The following is a 20,564-nucleotide window of genomic DNA, read 5'->3' as shown; positions in this document are numbered from 1 at the left end:
CAATATAATACATGAAGCTATTGCTTGGCTTATTTCGGCTTTCAAAAGTAAGAGATTTCTAGTAACTTACTAATTTTTTTACACTTATAGTGTACTTTTTTTTCTGGTTTCTGTAACAATAAATGTGATTTGAGTAATAACATCATGCATGTTTATAAATGTAACATACAGGGTATCTGCTATACGTAGTTTTGAAATCCATGACTTTCCATAATTTTCCATGACTTCTGCTAGTAACTTTCCATTACTCACAGGATCCTTCTAGAAAAAACATACATTTTTCACAAGAATATCTAAATTAGTGTTTTGTAAAAATAAAATTACAATCATCTGCTATATGCTTTGCACATTTGTTTCTAAAAATTCAAATTAAAGTAAAATGTAACAAGCTGTGCTACAATTGTAACTAAAAACTAATTGTGAAACAATAACTTTTTTCTCTATACAAACACATGAAACAATTACAGAGTTTTAAATTTAATATTTTGCTGCATACATTTATAAATCTAAAGTTTTATCATACAAAAATTTGAAATAGGTATGAATTTACAGGTGAACAAATTTGTTAATTTTTTTCAAAAAATCCGATATGATTCACAATTTTTTTTTTCAATCACTAAAAATACTGAAAGAAAATTATAAAATAACTTTCCAAAATAAAATAATTTTCAAACTCAATCATCGTTGAAACCCATGACTTTCCCCGACTTTCCAATCGCGGATAGCCTGAAAAAAATTAATATTTCAAATCCTAGTAACTTGTTAAAAAATATACATAATTCAAATTTAAGAAATCAGTAATTGTTTATTTAGGAATGTTTCTTACTGTTTTGTATTCTAGGAGATTAGAAATGCTCTATGGCCTCCAGATCAAAAGTAACTGGTTTGCTACTAGCACCAAATTCAGTTTAATGTCATCTATTAACAGACTTGAATTCTGTTGCCTTTATTTTTTTTTTTTTTAAAGGAAACTTAGCTTTTGTTAGAAAAACTATACTGTAGAGTGTTACTGTATGTTATTGCTAAAAAGGTTTTGAAATAAGCCAAATAAACAAAATAGTTTAATAAATTGCAAGTACGTATGAAAATTATAAAAAGTGTCTTACAATTGAGTTACGAACTCTTTGTTTTGGCACCTTTTTCCTGAGAATTTTTTTTGAAAAATTCTATAATAGGCTTTTAACGTCAATTGTTGTTTTTTTCTTCTAATTTATTCAAAATTTTCTCAACAAAAATATTTGCGAAAGCTGGTCAATATTATTTGATTATGCAGGGAAATTATTCGATTCAGCGGGGAACTGTAATATTGCTCCAATGGGGACATATTCGGTTCCGGGAGGTTTTATTCTTATAAGAGGGGTATTCGTTTATTTGTTACCTGATTAAGGGGGCTGACAGTATATACAAATATGTGTACTAACAAGTTTAAAATACTTGTTTAGATATGTTTAAACCACCTCCCTGAAAACAACAACTGTGGAGTGAGACATGCACTTTCAATTAGATATTCACCTTAACCTACTGGAACATAAATTCAAAGCACAGAAGTTGTTATACTTACTGCACAAGCCGTGTTGCAGTAGGCAACCTTAGCACACTGCTTGCATCGAAGTGTCGCTACTTTGTTGCAAACAGCACAGAACATCTGATCGACATCTACGGACAGAGGCTGAGGGAAATGGAGAACAAATCAGATTACTCTATGACCATTGCATAACAAACTAACAAATAGCACACTGTCCAACAGCATTATAAGCCCCAAAGAAGATCAATAGTTGTAAAATATTTGAACCTTTTTAGTCACAAGTACAGAATCTTATTTAATGCTAAACCTGTTTAAGTGATTTTTGTAAAAGAATACAGTAGATCCTCATATTGTAGGGGTTTATTTTACGCGGTTTAAGATTTGACACCTTTATTTTATTTTACGCATATGAGTTTCGGTTCTACATGGATGCGACAACGCAAACAGATAAAATTTCCCCTCTTTCAAGATCCAAACTCCCAAAGATTACAGATTACGTGTAATCCACTGCATTTTGGGGTGCTAATAATAATTGAGCTTGGATCACTGGAGACATTTTATGTGATTGATCCCAGAGCTCTTTCCAGAAATAAAGTTACTAAATTCACAAAGTTCAGGAAGAACTCACTGGAAGAAGAGCTTTTAGGAGTCACAAAGGAGGCCAAAACCAACGAGGATACTGACAATGTGACCCACAACCAAAAACGTTCCTGGACAATAGAAATGATCTTTCTGATTTGATAGTGAAGGAAGATTCGATCATGGAAGTAACACAAGTGATCATGGATGCATTAATGCTCTGAAAAGAATTACAGAGAAAAATTCTTAATGACTGTCAAAACACTATCATAGCCAGCTCCTCTTTATAAAAAGGACACAAAATTAATTTATGTTTTCTTTATGCAAGTTGTTATACAGGGTTCATACTCTAGTTATAGAAACTCAATCAGTTTAGGTTGGGGTCCACAGAAATGCATAGCACAGGGTTCATACTCAATTTGGATAAAAAAAAATTCCATGACTTTTTCATGACTTCATAAAAATTTTCATGACCTTGTAACATGAAGAGAATAATACAATTTAATATCAAACTAGCCGATTTTTAAAAATGAGCATTAGTAAAACTTTTACGTGAATGCCACTGTCTCATCGAAGCGGAGTTTGCTCGTTAAAAACAAGTTATGCTCCCATAAACTTTACATTGTATAAACAAAATCTTGATATCCTTACTAAACTTGGGTTTTCATTAAATCAGGGCTTGTTATTAGCCAGTTCGACTGTATTATGTTTGGCGGTATATCAAATTATAAATTAGTGACACCTCGGATATCCAAGAACCCCAGAGCTTTGAAATTCTGAATAATCTGAACAGCATATAAAATGAAAGCCTAAATTTAAATATGGAAAAAAAAATCAATAACTATGATTCCAATACTAAGTTTAATGACAACTACTTTTTGTAAACATTTCAAAACAATGACCGCTCTGTACCTTAAAATGTAGAGCCAAATTCGGCTCAGTTCTGCTTTTGTAATGTAGCAAAGTAGTACAATGTAGGAAATTTCAATGTAGAGAAATGTAATTGTAAATTTCAACCACAAAATAGGTTGACGCATTACACATACAGTGTTTATCATACCCATAAACATTAGCATTGGTATACACGCTTCATTTTTTTTAATATACTTTACTGCACATACTTACAATTACAGTAGACCCTCGTTTTACACGAGTTTCTATTACATCGTTCTCTATTATACACAGTTTCTTTAAAATCCAAAGTCCTAAAGATTTCAGATTTCACTTAATAACCTGCATTTTGGCATGCTAATAATCAAACTTGGGCCACTGGAGACATTTTATGTGATTGGTTCCAGAGCTCTTTCCATTAGAGAGCTCAGTGAGTTCTGAAACGTGTGAGTAAAGTTATATAATTTACACAGTTCTGAACTCACTGGAAGAAGGGCTTTTAGGAGCATACCGACATCAATGACTCAAAACCAAACGCGTTAACATTGAAAATATTTCGTTATTTCTTGACAATAGAAATGATCTTTCTGAATTATTAGTGAAGGTAGCTTCTACCATGGAAATGATCTTGGACACGTCAATGCTTTGCAAAGAACTACAGAGAAAAATTCTTGACTGCCATAAGACTATCATAGCCAGCTCATTTTCATAAACACTAAATTAATTTGTGTTTTCTTTATACATGTTGTGCATAGAAATCGATATAAGTACACATTAAACTTATTGTACAATTCATTATCACTAGAATGAAGTCTTTTTGCTATCACTAGAATGAAGTCTTTTTTTTTAACTACGGAACCTAACACCTATTTTAACACTAATATTGTCTTAATTAACGCGGCATTTCCGAGGAACGTAACCCAGCGAAAAAACGAGGGTCTACTGTACTGCACATAATTATACCTGCTACTATAATGTAGATGATGTATTAAGCTCTCATGCTTTATCAGGGGTGAAACAGCTTTATTACTAACTTAAATCACTATTGAGCTAATAACAAGAGTTGAAGAGAGTCACTGGCAGGGGCAGACTGGCCAGGTCGGCTAGTCTGGGAACCCCGACTGGGCCAACCGCCGAGTGGACCACTCCAAGCAATTTTTTTATTGAACTTAATACATTTAAATTCATACCTAACATTTTTTAAAGTGTCATAAAAAAAAAAAAGGTAATTCGTTTACTCTATGAAAAAAGCGTTTGGAAACAGGTTTTTTTTTTCCATCCTAAGCAAAAAGATCAGTAAATAGCCGAAGTTTGCACGTGCGAATGTTATCCTCTGTTATCAACTTTCTCTCTAGTTTTTAGAGCTCTGAGAGACATGGCTCCCACAATGAGGAAACGGGAGGGGGCCAGAGAAATTGGGGTCTGACGCGGCCTGGAAAAAGGCCCCGGATGAAAAAAGAGCGTTAAAACTTATATTTGTACATCTATTAACAAAAACTGAAGGTGCTTGCACCATTAGACAAAGCGGACCCGGCGCTGCTATAAATGCGTGGGCCATGTTTTAGGGTTTATATGAGGATTATGTTTTTAAAATTTCAATGTCGAAAAATTCTGAAGGAGAGTCGCCGGATTCCCTATAGTAACTATATGTAGTTTAAAATTGGGTAGAGTGTATTTTCGTTTTAAATGCTTCCAATTGAGATCACTGAGCATCTTCCTCCCTCAAACATGACCAATGACAGTTTTGCGTTTTGTAATGGTTCAAAGTCGAGAAGCGTTTTTGTCAAGAACTCCGATGCTTTGCTGTGCCATAAATTTTAGCAAGGGTAACCTAAAATTGCATTTCTAAAACTTCCCATTTCGGAGAATTTCTAAGAAGAGCCCTTGACATTCTATTGTAAAAAAAGATAAGACTAAAATAGACTTCAATTTAAAAAAAAAATAAGAAAACAAAATCCTGAGGAACCCCTTCTTTTCCCTCTCCTCAGCGTTACCGAAAATTGTAAAATTGAAGTTTTTTTACATCAACTTTGAAAATACCACTTGGAAGGGAACTAGAACCCCTATTCCCGATTCTTTTCTTTTTATGCCTATACAGATCAACTAATTTCGAAAAGTTTCCGGGGGGAATTACCAGATTCCTCCCTTTACTATGTTAAAAGCTTAAAGATGTGCCTTTTCAGACTTAAAAACCATTAGTATCCTTCTTTGAAGGCACATATAAAATGTACAGTGTTAGCTTTATTTTTTCACACAATTTTCTCTTTTTAGAACTTTAAAACTTGATTTCAAAAATTAAAAGAAAGTAGGAAAAAGCGGTAGTTTAATGTCTTTGCTGGATTCGGAAAAATCGAGATCCGGTACTGGTTAATTTAACTTTTTTATTTTACAGAGGTGGGCCAAAATATTTTTTTGCCGACTAGGCCAAAGTCAGCCAGTCCGCCCCTGATCACCAGGTAAATCAGATCAAAACTCAGCCCCGGAAATCAGAATGTGTTCTTCAGCAGTGTATTGTTTTTCAGAAATCAGTCCGGATTTCTGAAGAACAATACACATATGTAACATTTTTCTGCAACATGGTATCTCTTTGAGTTATATTCACTTGGCATCCAAACAGATTAAGCACATTAAAACTTCCATACGGAATAATTGTTTAAACACATTTGTGGCAGCATAATGATATTGTCCAATCAAAGGGTGGGCACTAAATCCGGATTAATGATTAAGTTGAACAGATTGAACATAATACCCTTAAGGATCTGTATATAGTGTAAATTTTGCTGTCTAATGATAAAATGCTAAGTGATTTCACTTTTCCACTGAAATGTAAAAAATTGAATGGGAAATAAAACTTTGATGGAATTTTTTTCTTGAGGGAATTAGAGGATATTAACAAGAACACAAGACATGTTCTATTTCAAACTATTTTTTATTTTTGGACTGAATTTTGAAAAAAAAAATAATAATATGATGTGTACTCTAGAGCTGTTTCTTTTTTTTATTATTATTATTCCATATAAGGACACAATTTTGACATAAATTCCCAAACATGGGAGAGAGAAATTATCAAAAATATTAATATTACATATCAATCAAAGGGGCAGACTTTTCTGTGTCAAGATGCAACTTGTTCCAATTCTTTAGCTTAATTTACAGCAGGATTTATTCATGTTTTTAACTCTTTCTTTTTTTAAACACTGTTTGAGATTCTAGTCACTGATTTCTTCATTAAAACCATTAATAAAAAGGGAACAAACTGTTTCACAATTTTCTTTTTTACAGCATTCGAAAGAGTTGCTTTTTTTTTAACCCAAGATCTGATCTGAGCTACAGTCCAAGAACAAAGCTTCTTATAAGCATTGTTAAAAGCACTTTAACTTGAGTTTGAAAATCTTTCTTCTTCTTCCTCCTCAAGGATTAGATCAAAGGCCTCTTCTAACTTCTTGGTTAAACCAGCACTTCCTGGGTTTACCTCGGTCTTGTCTGCTTTGTGGCATCAAATAGAATGGGCCTCTTGAAAGTTGTCCACATGGCATATGTCAGACGTGGTCAAGGATGGATACAAGGAAGGGCAGATCGCCCCTCTATTGTGGGACCATACACTGGCCATTTTTCTGAAGTCCTAAAATGCAAATGTAGGCCTTTTTTGATAATGTTAAAAAAAAAAGGGGAACAGAGGGTTTGAATCTCTCCTTCAGAAACTTTTTAGGATTGAAGTTTCAAATCAATTATAGTCGCTCTTTGGCAATGTTAGGGTAAGATGTTTGGAAGACCTTAGAGGAAATAAAGGGTTCAATGACTACTATCTTCTGGTAATTTTTCGAAACTGAAGTTTCAAAAAGCGCAATTTTAGGAGACCTTCGATGATGTTAGGGAGAATGGGGAGGAGTTCGAAGCAATCCCCTGGAATTACAAAATTAAAGTTCTTAAATGCTGTTTTCGTATTCCTCATTAATCAGAAAAGGAAAGGAGTAGTTTTGGAAACCTCCTTGGCTAAATCTCTATATTTCAGTTTGTTTTAGATAAAAATCCTGTGCCCCCCCCCTCCCCCAGCATGCATAAACCACACACGCATTAAGAGGTCAGTTAAAAAATCAACCACACCCTCCTTGAAAACGTTCTGGATCCATCCTTGAACATGGTGTATGCAATCTCGGCAGTATTCCTTGATTTTACTTTGCAAAAATATTATCTAGCTCTTTACGTACGTCTGTTTCTACTTTTAATTGTGGTGCTATGACTATGCCTTATAGCTCTTTTTTTCTCCTTATTAATTCTCTTCTATTTTAATTTTGTTTTAAGTATTTTGTTTTATAGTAATCACAGCCTTTCTACGTAGAGATTATAATAGGAAAGATAATGCCTTAGTTCAAGGCATTTCCATGTATGGCAGAATAGTATTTTTGATTTAAAAAAGTTCAAGTTATTACAGTGAAATTATTTTCTTTAACAGCAGTGCTGCAGAGAGCCGCCAAGGTGAGCCCCTTGTCAGTTTTGTCACTGCCCCCCTCCCCCAAAAAAAAAAGAAAAGAAAAAAAGAAAAAGAAAGGAGGGAAAAAAATCAAAACTGCTTACTAGAAAATAATTAACTATTATTCTATTAAATAATTAACTCTATTATTGTTAAGCCACAGCAGTAAGTACGAAAAGGATAAATTTTACTTGATCTTGACATTTCTGCTTATTTAGAGTTTCCCTATTTTTGTCTTCCTTTCTTTTTGCGTCAGTGTCGCCGGGCCCCCCAAGGTCCGGGTCCCTGGTTTCCAACTAGGCTGACATGGCCTCTCGTCGGGCCTCTTTAAAACTAACATTTTCTCTCCCGATTTCATCGTCAATAAATAAATTTTATCTGTTGCCACGGAATTACAAGAATTTTTATTAATGTCCATTAATTGCAATAATAAGTGAAATAGTTTAGAAAATCAATAAAACTAGAGAGGAAAAAATATATTTTCCTAAAAATTGTCATTTTTGTGGAACTGCACTTTACCAAAAGTGGAGGCTCATTGAAAAATGTGTTTCATAAATGAAAAAACACACACATTAAAGAATAAAAAAAAGTTGTTAATTGTTCTAGTTACGGGCAGTTCTCAAAAGGTGGGAACAAAAAAGTTAACTTTGAGCAATTTCAAAAATTTTCGAATTTGATATCAATTTTGCTTTTATTCTATAGTATGCATACCTAGAACACAATATATGAACATGAAAAGACAGCAGGTATTTGTAAAAATTGTAAATTAGCAAATTAAATCAGCAGTCTGTAGGTAACAGATTTTGGACATTGTTGTCCTGTAGGTAACGGATTTCGGACATCATCATCATGTAAGTTTCACCATTTTCGACAACTGTTAATCTGATTTTTAACTTTTCCAATGAAAATGTTATTTACTACTTTTTGAATTTTGCAATTTAATGATAAAGAGGATATTAATGAAGTACTTGAATGGCTATACATACTGCTCTTTACATATAATAAAGTTTTGGAATGATTTTGAAGAAGTTGATGAAAGGTAGAAAAAAAGCTTCATGGAAATAATTATACAAACTTGTAGTTTGATTTATTGGGACAAATAAGGAATAAAAATAGAGACAAATAAATACGACATATATATTTTTAAAGGATAAACAAAAAAAAGTATGCTTTAAGAAAGAATGTAAAAAATGACATCAGTTTTAATAATGAATATTTTTTCTAATGTCATAAGAATTAAAACGATGTCTAAAAAAATTATTGAAAAAAGAAATTCGTATTTCTATTTGGAGATTGTTAAATTATGTCTAAAAGAAAGAGAAAAAAAAAATTCTAAAATAATAAAAGCGGCAGGAAAAAAAATTGCTAGCGCAGGTGATAAAGGCGCCAAAACTGGTGCAGCTGAAGATTAACTACATTTGTCAAACGGGAATCCCCCTCTGGTAACCTTTAGCTTATCGTGTACTGAGTTGTCGCCAACGGAGGTTTGCTTGGCGATTTTCGCGCAAAATGGCTTTCGTTCGATCATTAACAGCCATGTTTCTACTGTAATTTATGTATTGTTCAATGTGTAACGTATTAATTATGCAAAATACCAATGGATTACAGAAGATAACATCATAATAATCTTTTTTATTGATGTTAGAAGACAGTGGATTATAAAAAAATTATAAATAAACGGACAGAATTATCGGCGTCAAGATCGTAACGCGATTTGGACATCTCACATGTATGTTTAAGAAAAATTATTTTTCTTCTAAGATACTGCATAAAAGCTTATGAAAACACTTTTAAACAATTGAAAACTGATTCTGAGGATCGATAAATACCTTTAAAACGAAAACATCATATACTTAGTTCTCAAATAATAGCATTGTAAAGATCGCAACTTTTGGATATGCATCAAATTTCAAACTTACTTTTTTCTAAAATCGTTTACAAAGTAAATAATCTGTCTTTACTTTTGTTATTTGTGTAAAATATTAACAAAGAATTATTCAGTGTAAGATTCATGCCTTTAATTTTTTTTTGAAACGTATGGAAATAATTAAAAAAATTTTTTTTTAATGGTACATTTGCTCAGTTAACGTTTTGGTATGTCCAAAATTGTGCCATTTAGCAAAGAAAATATTTTTTAAGGGCATTTGAAGAGCTTTTTTTCCATAATTTATGTCAATTCTTGTCTCTATACAGCATTATAATTTACCTCAAAAATTTTAGAGTTAATTAAAATGAAAGTTATTTGGTGTTGAAGCTTCAAAGTTGAAGTCTGTGTTTGCTCCCACCTTTTGAGAACTGCCCTTACGGTGGTAACAAAATCTGGGAATAAAGTGCCCTGACAATCCCTGATTGAGCTCCGACAATTTTCACACAGCTGTAAAGGGTAACAAAATTAACATTTTAAGCTCCAATGTTCGAAATGGGAACATCAAATTTCGATTTATTATTAACAGGGTTAGTACTCAATTTCAGAAATTAAATGAAGGAGTTTTGGAAGAGTAACATGAGACTTTGAAGGAGTACATACTAATGGGCTGTCCTTAAATGTTGTCGCGTTTTTTTTTCGACATCTTTGACTCCCTATCCCCTTGGTCACAAAGTATCACACTTCATCTTACTCCTCCTCTTGTCACATTTGTAATTTACATTCAGTGTAAATACACTGAATGTAACTTAGCTGCTAAATACACTGAATGTAAATTAGCTGCTAAATACACTGAATGTAAATTTGAGCCTGCTTTTACTGAAGAACTTAATGTAATCAATAAATGTGCTAGTTAAGATTCATAGAGCAATATTTTTAAATTGAAAATACTCATTATGAGTATTTTCAATAATAAATAAGGATATAAAGGAATATAAAAGTAATTCAAATTTTTGTTATTTAAAAATAAAATTAAATACTATAATCTGAGGTAGCACATGTTAAAATAGCTTCCAGTTTCCAAAAATATTAAAATAATTATAAGATGCAAAAGGATTGAAATCTCAAACACGAGAATCAAATTTTCGCGAATACGTTCAGTGTGTGTTGGCATGTTTTCCAAAATTTTTTTTTATTATTTTCTAAAACTAAACGTAACTAAAATTAAACATAAAATATGCTAGTCTAAGCATATGTGAAAAGACCATACAATTGCCAAAAATATCAAAATATTTACAAGATGCACAGATATTGAAATCTCAAATATGACAAGCAATTTTTGGCAAAGTTCGAGTAAGTTTGAGGTTGCCATGGTTTCCAAAAAAAGGAGTTTGTTATTTATTGAAATTAAATATAAGATAAGCTAACTTAAGGTGCTATATGTCAAAATAACTTCTGATTACCAAAAATATCAAAATATATACAAGATGCAAAGAGATAGAAATCTCAAACACAACAAGCAATTTTCGGCTAAATCCGAGTAAGTTTGATGTTGCCATGACTCCGAAAAAAAAAAAGGTTTATTATCTATTAAAATGAAACATAAAATAAGTTATTCTAAGGTAATATATGTCCAAATAACTTCCGATTGTAAAAATATCAAAATATTAACAAGATGCGAAAAGATTGAACTCGCGAACACAGGACACAATTTTTTGCGATGTTGCATATCGAACACAAGTTCAGAAAATTGCACTGATGAAGTATTCTTGAAAAATATTTAAGCACAATACAATGATTTTCTACCAATATAAAGCACTAAAAAAACTTTCACATTTTTTTCAAGGTTTTAAAACTTCCCCACAGATAATCCGCACCTCATTAATTTTTTACTTTTTTAACAGATAATACATTATACAGGAAAGGGGACCATTTGGGAGCCCTGTGTAATACTAATTCTACAATCATAAAAACTGGTACATCATCACCTTTGACTCAAGAGATTAAGTTCAAATCCTACAAATTTAACACTTTGATCCAGAGATGGCATAGCATATGTACTACAATAAACTCCTGATTATCCTCGGAATAAGGTGGCACGGCAACCGCCGATAAGCAAAAACCGGTAAAAAACAATGCTTAGTGTATACAATAGCTAAAAATATTAATAACACTCTCACGTGCATTTAAATTATAAAAACATTGCTATATTGCATCTACTAACGTTGAAAATAAAAAAAGCGAATAATAACACAATCATAAGATTTTAAAAAAAAATGCGAAAAGACAGGGTTCATACACTTTTGGTTAAAAAAAGTTCCCTGACTTTTCCAGGTTTTCCAGGTTGTTTTTAGAAAATTCCAGGTTACTCGCTTCATTCAAAATTTAAGTTTAAATAGTAATATTTTCAAAATAATTAAAATTGTTTAAAGTAGCGATGCAGAAGAACTGAAACTTCTCCCCTTAGATTTAAAAAAAAAAACTTGGTTTTTTTTTTCGTTTGTTTTCTCTGTCAAAATTTTAAGTTTTTTTTTAAACATTTTGTTCAAAATTGTTTTAATTTGTTTACTATTTGTTGAAAACAGAGTACTTTCAACTTATTTCAGCGTTTCTTTGATGTCACGCGTAATATTATAGCGTTTTGTTGTAGTCCTGCAGCAACCTTTTAGCATCCGCTTTTGGTTTACAATACTTTTTATTTTCTTATAAGTAGGTTACACGAAACATATTGAGCAAAATGCAATGCTAAATTTCAGTATAAATATGATTAACTTGTTGCATCAATCGGCATACCATGTAATGCATAGTAACAAAATCAACATCCGCCAATCATAGGCCAATGCCAATATTTTTTTTTTTTTTTTTCACATATTAAAGGACGCTTACATTAAAATTTCAAACTTTCTTTTCCAGAAAGTAATAGTTAATTTTCAAAAATTCATAACTTTTTGCACATTTAATGTTATTTTCAATATTACACATTGATATAAACGTCCAATTCTGTTTCTGGAAGTTTAAGTCTACTTCCATTGTGCAAACGATCAAATATGGCGACAAAGTGAAAAAATTTAAAATAATAAGTAGATTTTTGGATTTGTAGTATAAAAGTAGTAATAAATAATTAATAATCCTTAAAAAACTACAATAAAAGCAAAATAGTCAGTATTTAGAACATAAGTCTAAATCAATTAAAACAAAAAAAATGTTATGAAGATTAAATTTTGCATTTTTCCAGAAAATAATTAGAAATTATCCGGAAAAAAAAGGCACAATTTGTGTTGTTTTCAATAGTTTGCATTGCAATTAACATCCAATGCCGTTTTCGGGAACTTAGGCACTTGAAAAAGTCTTGTGTACTTCCATCTTGGGAATGACCAAATATGGTGGCTATGCCCAAAAATAAGAAATAACTTTTTTTTTAATTTGTTGCATGAAGACAATTAAAAAATAATAAATCTTCATGATACTGCAATTCATTGAAAAGTTTTTATCACATTTGCGTATGAGGCAGTGAGGATAAGATTAAGTTTTAAGAACAAAATTTTTCATTTCTCAAGAAAATTATTTCAAATAATAATAGAAAAACAATTTGCAGACCATTTTTTGTTGTTTTCATCAGTTTTCAATTAAAGAAAACATCCAATTCTGCATTGTTTTTAGAAACTTAGGCATTTTTGGATCGTATCTACTTCCATCTTGTGAATGACCAAAGATGGCGACTACGTTTCACACGTAGCTGAAACTATTTTCCGATCAAAAAAAAAAAAAAACATTTTCCCCGATCGACCCTCCCATCTACAGGTTGTGCTTCCGAAGCAGTAAATTGTCTTCTCTCCTGTTGAGTTAGTGCATAATTGCTGTTCACCTGATTTTTTTCCCTTGGGAACTACTGAGAGCCAAAAATGGCGGCTGCTGAAGATTTTTTGGGTCGCCACTTTTTTCATTGCTTTAAAATTGTTACAATTTTTTTTAAATACATCGATAAAAATGAAGATTAGATCTTATAAAACGAAATTCCCTGGGAAAAAAAATGGGAAAAGAAAAATTTTGGGGACACATTTGGAAAATTCCTTGACATTTTTGACTAAATCATTTTCCCTGATAATTCCAAGTTTTCCCGGAGCGTACGAACCCTGAACCGAACAGAATGTTGTTGCAACCCATCTAAAACTTTAGGCAGTAGAAAGAAATGCGTTCCCCTCACTGACTCCATGCAAGAAAATCTTCGCTCTTTTGGCGCATTTTTCGTTGTGAAAAAAAAACGTTCATTTTTCGATTGCAGTTTTTAAGTGCCAGCGTCGGTTTAGATAAAAATTTACATTTTTTTTCGTGAAATCACAATAAAAACGAAGACTAGATCTCATAGTACTTAATTCGTTGGGAAAAAAATGGAAAAAAAATTTTTGGAGGACAAAATTTGAAAACTCCCTGACTTTTCCCTGACATTTTTGACAGTGTCATTTTCCCTGACAATTCCCGGTTTTCCCGGAGCGTACGAACCCTGAAAGACCCATGGATAATCCAAACGCCGATTATCAGGAGTTTACTGAACTTTGCTCTCAAAAATCAATGCATAGCTGCCAACTTTCCAAGGAAAAACTCCAGTAGATTTTTTACTATCCCTTAAAGTACAATCATATGGAAGTTCTTATGTCATATGCGCATCAAATAATTAATTGAAACATGAAATGGAAGAATAAAAATTAAATTAATGTGTAATACAATTAAACTTATTTTTGATCAAACTTAAAAACTTAATAAGTGTTGATAATGTTGCTAGATTTTTTATGTACTCAAGTTAGAGTTTTCGCAGGGAGCATTCAAATCATGGAATATATATGTCTGGGCAATCTTTAGAAACAAATTTACAAGGGTCTTTTCATTAAATTCCCCGAATGAAGGGCTTTCCCCGAAGATTTATAAAAGCCGGTAGATTTTTAATAAAAATCGGACAACCTGGAGAAATTCTCAAAATCCAGGGAACTGCTGGAAAAATCAATTGACTTGGCAGGTATGTCAACGTCAGAATTTTAATCCTTAAGCTTCAAAAACAGGGAGTTCTCAGGAATATTTACGATACAAATTCCTAAGAATTTGTTGTTTGGAAGGTCAAAAATTGACAGAATTGATTTGACTTACATCTTTTGAAAGCAAAAAATGTCTCGTACAAACACTACTACTTCCGGCTAAAGATCTTGTTTATAGGATTAGTTTAAGGTGAAACAAAAACCAAGTCTTTAATTGAGATCACTTATTAATTTCTTGATTAAAAAAAAAAAGAGTTCCAACATCTGAAGTAGATTATATAACAATGACTTTTTGTGTACATGAGATTAAAACACCTACAAATTTCAATAGTTACCATGAAAAAATCCTTCTCTGTCAATCTGGCCACATTAAATGGGCAAGAGATCTCTCTGGAGGCCATCACCTCAAGCAAGCAGAACTCTTACCCTAGCGGAGAGATTGCAGACACTTTTCGATTCCCGGGAACTCAGCAATACGTGAAGGAATTGTACAACATAGCTTCTTGCAAGGACATGAAATGTGGGTGGCTCACCTTGTTTTGCACAACATAGGAGGATGGCGAAGGGACCAGACTGGTAGACACCTGAGGAGTGTAATAGACTTGCTGATTTGAGTTGTACGTCTGCTGGTTTGTGTTGTACACCTGCTGGTTTGCTGCGCTGCTCAGCACTGGATACAATGCTTGAGAGCTCATCTGTGCATTATTGTTCACCACAATTTGTCCACTTGTAACATTCACAGAGGCATTCTGTCTCAACACAAAGTTATTAGAACTCAATGTGGAAGGCACTGGGGCGGGAGCTCGCAGATATCCAGCGTTTCCCGGGAGATAGACTTGCTGAACATTGAGCACATTGCCACTTGGAGGCCTGGGATTCATGGTGAGAAGGGCACGGGCCAGATTCTGGCTGGTGTCAAAAGGGGCTGTCCTATTTGGAGGAATTTCCCTGGCACGGTATTGATGCATCGATTGCTGGTTCAGCTGCTGAGCAACAATACTGCTGCTGATAATCGGCATGTTTGCTACAGAAGCAATGGCATTCAAAGGGTTTGCAATCTGGGTAGTGATAGTTTGACTAGAAATAGGAGTGGTACTTTGGGAGAAGGCACACCGGGAAGAAGGTGAAATAGCATTTTCAAATTTTTCCTGCTTGATCTGAGCTGCAGTGAGTTCTTCCACCTGCAAAGTGGCACTTTCAGGCCTTGCTGGAGTTCGAGGGCCACTGCTACCTCTAGATGGGGTCATTCGAGAATCAAAATCATTTCTGGGAGTCATTGGAGCAGAGGCAGCAGCAGCACCACCAAGACTAGCAGAAGGGTAATGATGCATGATAGAGCTGGGCTCAAAGTCTGGGAGCACAGGATGATTTATTGAGGCTATCTGAGTCTCGAGTCTCTCAAGAGGACCAGCTGCAGGTGACGGATTACTGTAAGAGTTTTGTGGTACAGTATGCAAAGAGTTGTCTGTGGATGAGGAAAAAGATGCTGGACTTTTGGAAAAAGCACAGGAAGAGCGGCCATCTTCTTGTTCTTCTTCTTCCTCTTCTTCGAGTATTTCTTTTTTAATTTTAATTAGATTATCTTTCCCCAAGAGATGATCAGATACTCTTTGAAATGACCCATACTGCCGCAACCATTTTTGAGCAATTTCCAAAATGCGACATTGGAACTCACAATTAGAAATTTTGTCACTAGAACTGCTTCTTGCATTTTGCAACGCAATTTTAGCTAGCTCTAAACGCATATTAAGAAAATGACGAGGGTTACTTTCAAGATCTAAAACAGCTAAAACACCTATTGCTTCTATTTCTTCATAGACAGCACTAAATGGTGAATATTTAGGGGTACTTTCACTGGTTTCAGATGCATTTGCTGTACCAGTTTGTCTTTTGACACTGGTATTAGACTCTTTCTGATTTAATTTCAAATCGGTCTCTCCTTTTGGAGATGCATTTTCCAAGGTGGTGTTAGATTTGTTTTGTGCAGTAATTTCATTACACAAATGACTAGTGCCAGAAAGAGCAGTGTTATTTTTAGGCAAGAATTCACCAGTTTCAGCACTTAAATACATTTCTGATGGGTTTAAACGGTTATTCTGTATTTCGTAAGAAGTTCTTACCGTTCCCACACTTGTAATTTTCAATTGCGATTCATTGTTGGAACTCAATGATCCACTTACAGCTGTTGAAAAATCAGGATACGGATTGCTAACTAGTGTTATTTGGCCAGGCAAATTATTTTGCATGCGAATGTTTGAGGTTAACATGTTGGACAAACAAGTGTTTGTATTTGTTACTCTGCACAAGGTATTTCCTTGATTAATGATCAATGGCCCAGACGGAGCACTCAAAGTAATATTAGTCGCAGGTTGATGAATTAAAACACTTGTTGGTCTGACTGAAGTAGGCATATAGCTTGAGGTTGTCAGAAGATTGGGAAGAATTGAAGTGGTTAAAGGTGATGAATTCCTTGTCAATACAGGCGTGATGGACAGTTGGGGCCTATTAACCACAACATTTAACTGAACAGGTTTTGGAATTAATTGTGGTTGAACAGGTTTAGGAATTAATTGTGATTGAACAGGTTTAGGAATTAACTGTGGTCTTGTAGGTGCGGTTGAATCATTCTGATAGAAGATGCTTGATAAGCTAAATTCTCCTGCATCATCACCAGCATAATTTGCAACCACCACAGTTGGCAGTGGGGGTATTTCAAGATTATCATTTTTTCCAGAGCCTGAAGTGTTTTTTCCAGCTATGTCCACTGCAGATGCATTAGATGATTTACTCTCAGTAACAGTCATTTTTGACAGTACTTTGTTTTCTTTTTTAGATGATAATTTTGAGAGGTTTCCCTCCATTTTAAGCTCTTTATCAGGTTCGGGAAAAGTCATCAAAAACAAACCTTTGCCAACATTAGTCAATGAAACATGGTTTTGTGACAGGTTTGCTTCCGACTTTGAATCAGAATTTACAACACTAGAAAATTTTCCTGGGTTAGCTTTAACTTCCTTTAAAGTACATTTGGTTTTCTTGTTAGTAACTTGATTATTTTTCTGGTTCATTTGAAGTTTTTTACCTTTTGCTGCATTTTTCTTTGACCCCGGACCTTTACCTCTTTTTAAAACTGTGTCTGAACTCTGAGACTGATCAGAAGACTTGATTGAAATATCTAATATTTTTTCATTATTTTGTGTAGATAAAGTAATGGTTTTGCAATGGTTATACCCTTTTTCCAAAGATAACTTATCAGTTTTATCGCCATAGAGCAGTCTTTGCATATCACATTTAGGAACAACTTTAAGTAACCTGTTTTTCACTTTACTTTTACTTTTCGGCGATTTCGGGAAACCTTTATTTAGTTTCTGGTGATTAGTTTTTACTCCTTTTACCCTCTTAGAAAAGCTATTACGTTTTGTGAAATCTTTGCAAATGATACACAATTGCTCATTAGCCTGAGAATTTGAAAATGGTGTGCCACAAGAACGACAAATTTTCATGGTAATGTTAGAAACTGTCTTTTTTCCACTTGTATCTGCAGCAGAACACACTAGACTAACAATGTCCTCCACTATACTAGACACAGTGTTGGAATTTGAATTGGAACGCACAAATTTGCCACCCATGACACTGATTTTTCTTTTACGCTTTTGTCTTTTCTCTGGACTGAGATTACATTTTGTGAATGAATTTATTTTTTTATGCTCATTAAATTTCCTCTTCGCCATCCCATTGTGCTGGTTATCCATATCTTGCATTATTTGCGACAGCACATCATACTTTCCTGGATTGCTTTCTGTTCCCCCCAACTTGTCGGATACTGGATTAGCTCTTTCAACAGGAAAATTGCTAACCGTTTTGTTCATTTTACTTTCTTCCTGGTTGTGACCAAATTTTTCCCAATAGTATCCATCCTCACTATCACTGGAAGCACTATCAATAATTTTCCTTCGAGCATTCTGCCGTAACATCTTTGTAGCTTTGTTGACTTTTGTCTTGTAACTGGGAGCATACATATGTTTTGAGCTGTCTGGTGACCACTCCACATCGTCTTCATAAGTAAGACGCTTCCGATTTCGTCCTTTTCTTTTTTTCAAATGCCTTGAATTCTGTTCCTCAAACTCTGCTTCGGAAAAGAACTCGTCTGATCCATGTTTATGTGCTTGTGATCTTTTACGTTTTCTGAAATTTTGTCTGGACAATTTATATTTTTCAAACAGTTTTTGTTTCTGGATTGTTTTTTTTTCAAGTCTGCAAGATGTGCTCAAGAGGTCCAACTCCAAGCCATCTGCATGAGATGAGAGCACTCTTTTAGTATGTAATTCAATTTCATCAGGATTCAATCTGTGCAAGACCACAACGCAAGGCTTGCACTTGAACTCCTCAATAAGCCTGAAATAAAATTTCTACTATTAAAATTAATAGAACCAAAAATCAAAATACACGATGTGTGCTCTACAGTTACTTATTGCACACTTAATTTTATTTACAGATTTTTGTCATATTATACCTTCATAACCAGGGATGATAAGAGTTCAAATATTTCTTCAATTTAAATAATTTAATCAGAAAAAAAAATTAAAGTACCAAGAAAAATATGCAGGAACATAGATAAAAGACAATGAATAAAAACAAGATAATTTGATTTGTTACAATTCAACATAACAGTATAACTGCATTATAATAGGATTTGCATTGTAACTGTGTTTCATGGAATACTGGGTTTCATAGCTTTACACAGATGAAAATAAGATTTTTCCCAAAAATTAAATATTAATTTTCATGTCCTGCAACAAATACATGAAACTTAAACAGGTCGAGTTGCTAAACATTGTTTAATGTGTCAGATATTTGAGCAATAATCAAGTATTATAACTATTTTATATTTTAAATGTTTTACTTTTGAATGTTATTAAAGGAGAGGAAGGTTGTTTACCTTGGGCAGTATTTTTTCAATGCTAATTTTTAGCATGCCAATGCAATGTAAAACAAATGGTTTTTGATTCTACTGGTTCTCCTGCTTGTTAGATTTCTATTTATTTTTGAAATTTTTTATTTGGTGATTTTTTTTTCAAAAAAGTGATTTTCTGCCCAAGCTGCAATCAAGGGTTGTATTTTAGGCACCCTTGATTGTACTTTGGGCAATAAACCAGTCAATCACTATTTTTGACTTTATATCACACTGCAGCTAATAAAAAGTGATCCCATCAAAAATAATGGTAAATTGGATCTCTCCTCGCCTGTGGAGCAGAGGTAATTAATACTTTTATAAGATCTGCAACCCTCACTCTACAAATGTCTTCAATCAACTGCTGTATAAAAACATTTTTCTTCTTTTGCAAAAACTTCACAGTCGTTTGGTCGTTGTGGTTAGCTTCAAGCACCTGACCCACGTAAAAATTGGTTACGTTTTGGGCGAGAGAAATTTACTTTCTAAATTTTGTTTGTTTTATTATTACATAAAACTGAAATGGCGACTGAAACACAGGAGCAGTGCTGCCACAACATGTGCGTCGATTTTCCACGTTCATACAAATTTCCCTTCCCAAATGACAGAGATAGCTGGGGGCGCTCAAAGTACACGATCTTCCCCTACCTCATAAAATTAATACCTTGTTGAAGAGAAATTTCAGGATTTGTAATGCTGCATAGCAGGAAAAGTACAACAACCCTTAGTGATCCTACATTTTCTAATCAAGATTTTTTCAAGATTAAAAAAAAAAGAAAAAAACTTCAACAAAACTTTTAATACAAAAATAAAACGGATACAAAAATGTAGGTGTGCCATATAAAAACAGTGATGTTAATGTAGGTGTACATACATACCTACATGGTGTTGACTATGATTACGAAACAGACGATATTTTATTTAAAAACGTAAATTTCCTTTTTTTAAATTCTTTATGCTTGTTTATTATTACTTTTCTTCATGTAAATATCATGTGCTATGAACCAAAAATTCAACTGTATTTAATTCTAATTCTGTGACCAGAAACCATAGACACTTTAAAAGTGAAGATAAGCCTTGTTTTAGAATAAGAAATCAACTTAAAATGAATTATGGGGTGCTCTAGTGTAAATTTTGGTAAAGTTCATGTAGTGCAGCTTTTTAACGACTTTAAAATGCTGCAAAAGTCAAACAAATATGACTTTTCTTCGATAAGATACTCGCAAATGAATGATTTTCGATTAAATTAGAATAAAAAT

The 20,564-nt window shown here is 33.3% G+C and overlaps 1 protein-coding gene across 1 annotated transcript in view; it reads right to left on the bottom strand.

Annotated features, from left to right (window-relative positions):
- Positions 1–20,564, bottom strand: part of LOC129216702 (uncharacterized) — a 57,056-nt gene that overhangs the window by 16,938 nt on the left and 19,554 nt on the right. Inside the window, exons 3-4 of the mRNA XM_054850919.1 lie at positions 14,891–18,749; positions 1,562–1,669 (exon numbers count right to left, since the gene is read on the bottom strand). Coding sequence (XP_054706894.1) covers positions 1,562–1,669; positions 14,891–18,749 — 3,967 coding nt within the window. The remainder of the gene's footprint in view (positions 1–1,561; positions 1,670–14,890; positions 18,750–20,564) is intronic.

Source organism: Uloborus diversus, chromosome 2, assembly GCF_026930045.1.
Source record: "Uloborus diversus isolate 005 chromosome 2, Udiv.v.3.1, whole genome shotgun sequence".
In the NCBI taxonomy this organism is placed as follows: Eukaryota; Metazoa; Arthropoda; class Arachnida; order Araneae; family Uloboridae; genus Uloborus; species Uloborus diversus.
Note: the sequence above shows the minus strand (reverse complement) of the source record. Positions and strands in the feature narration are given on the sequence as shown.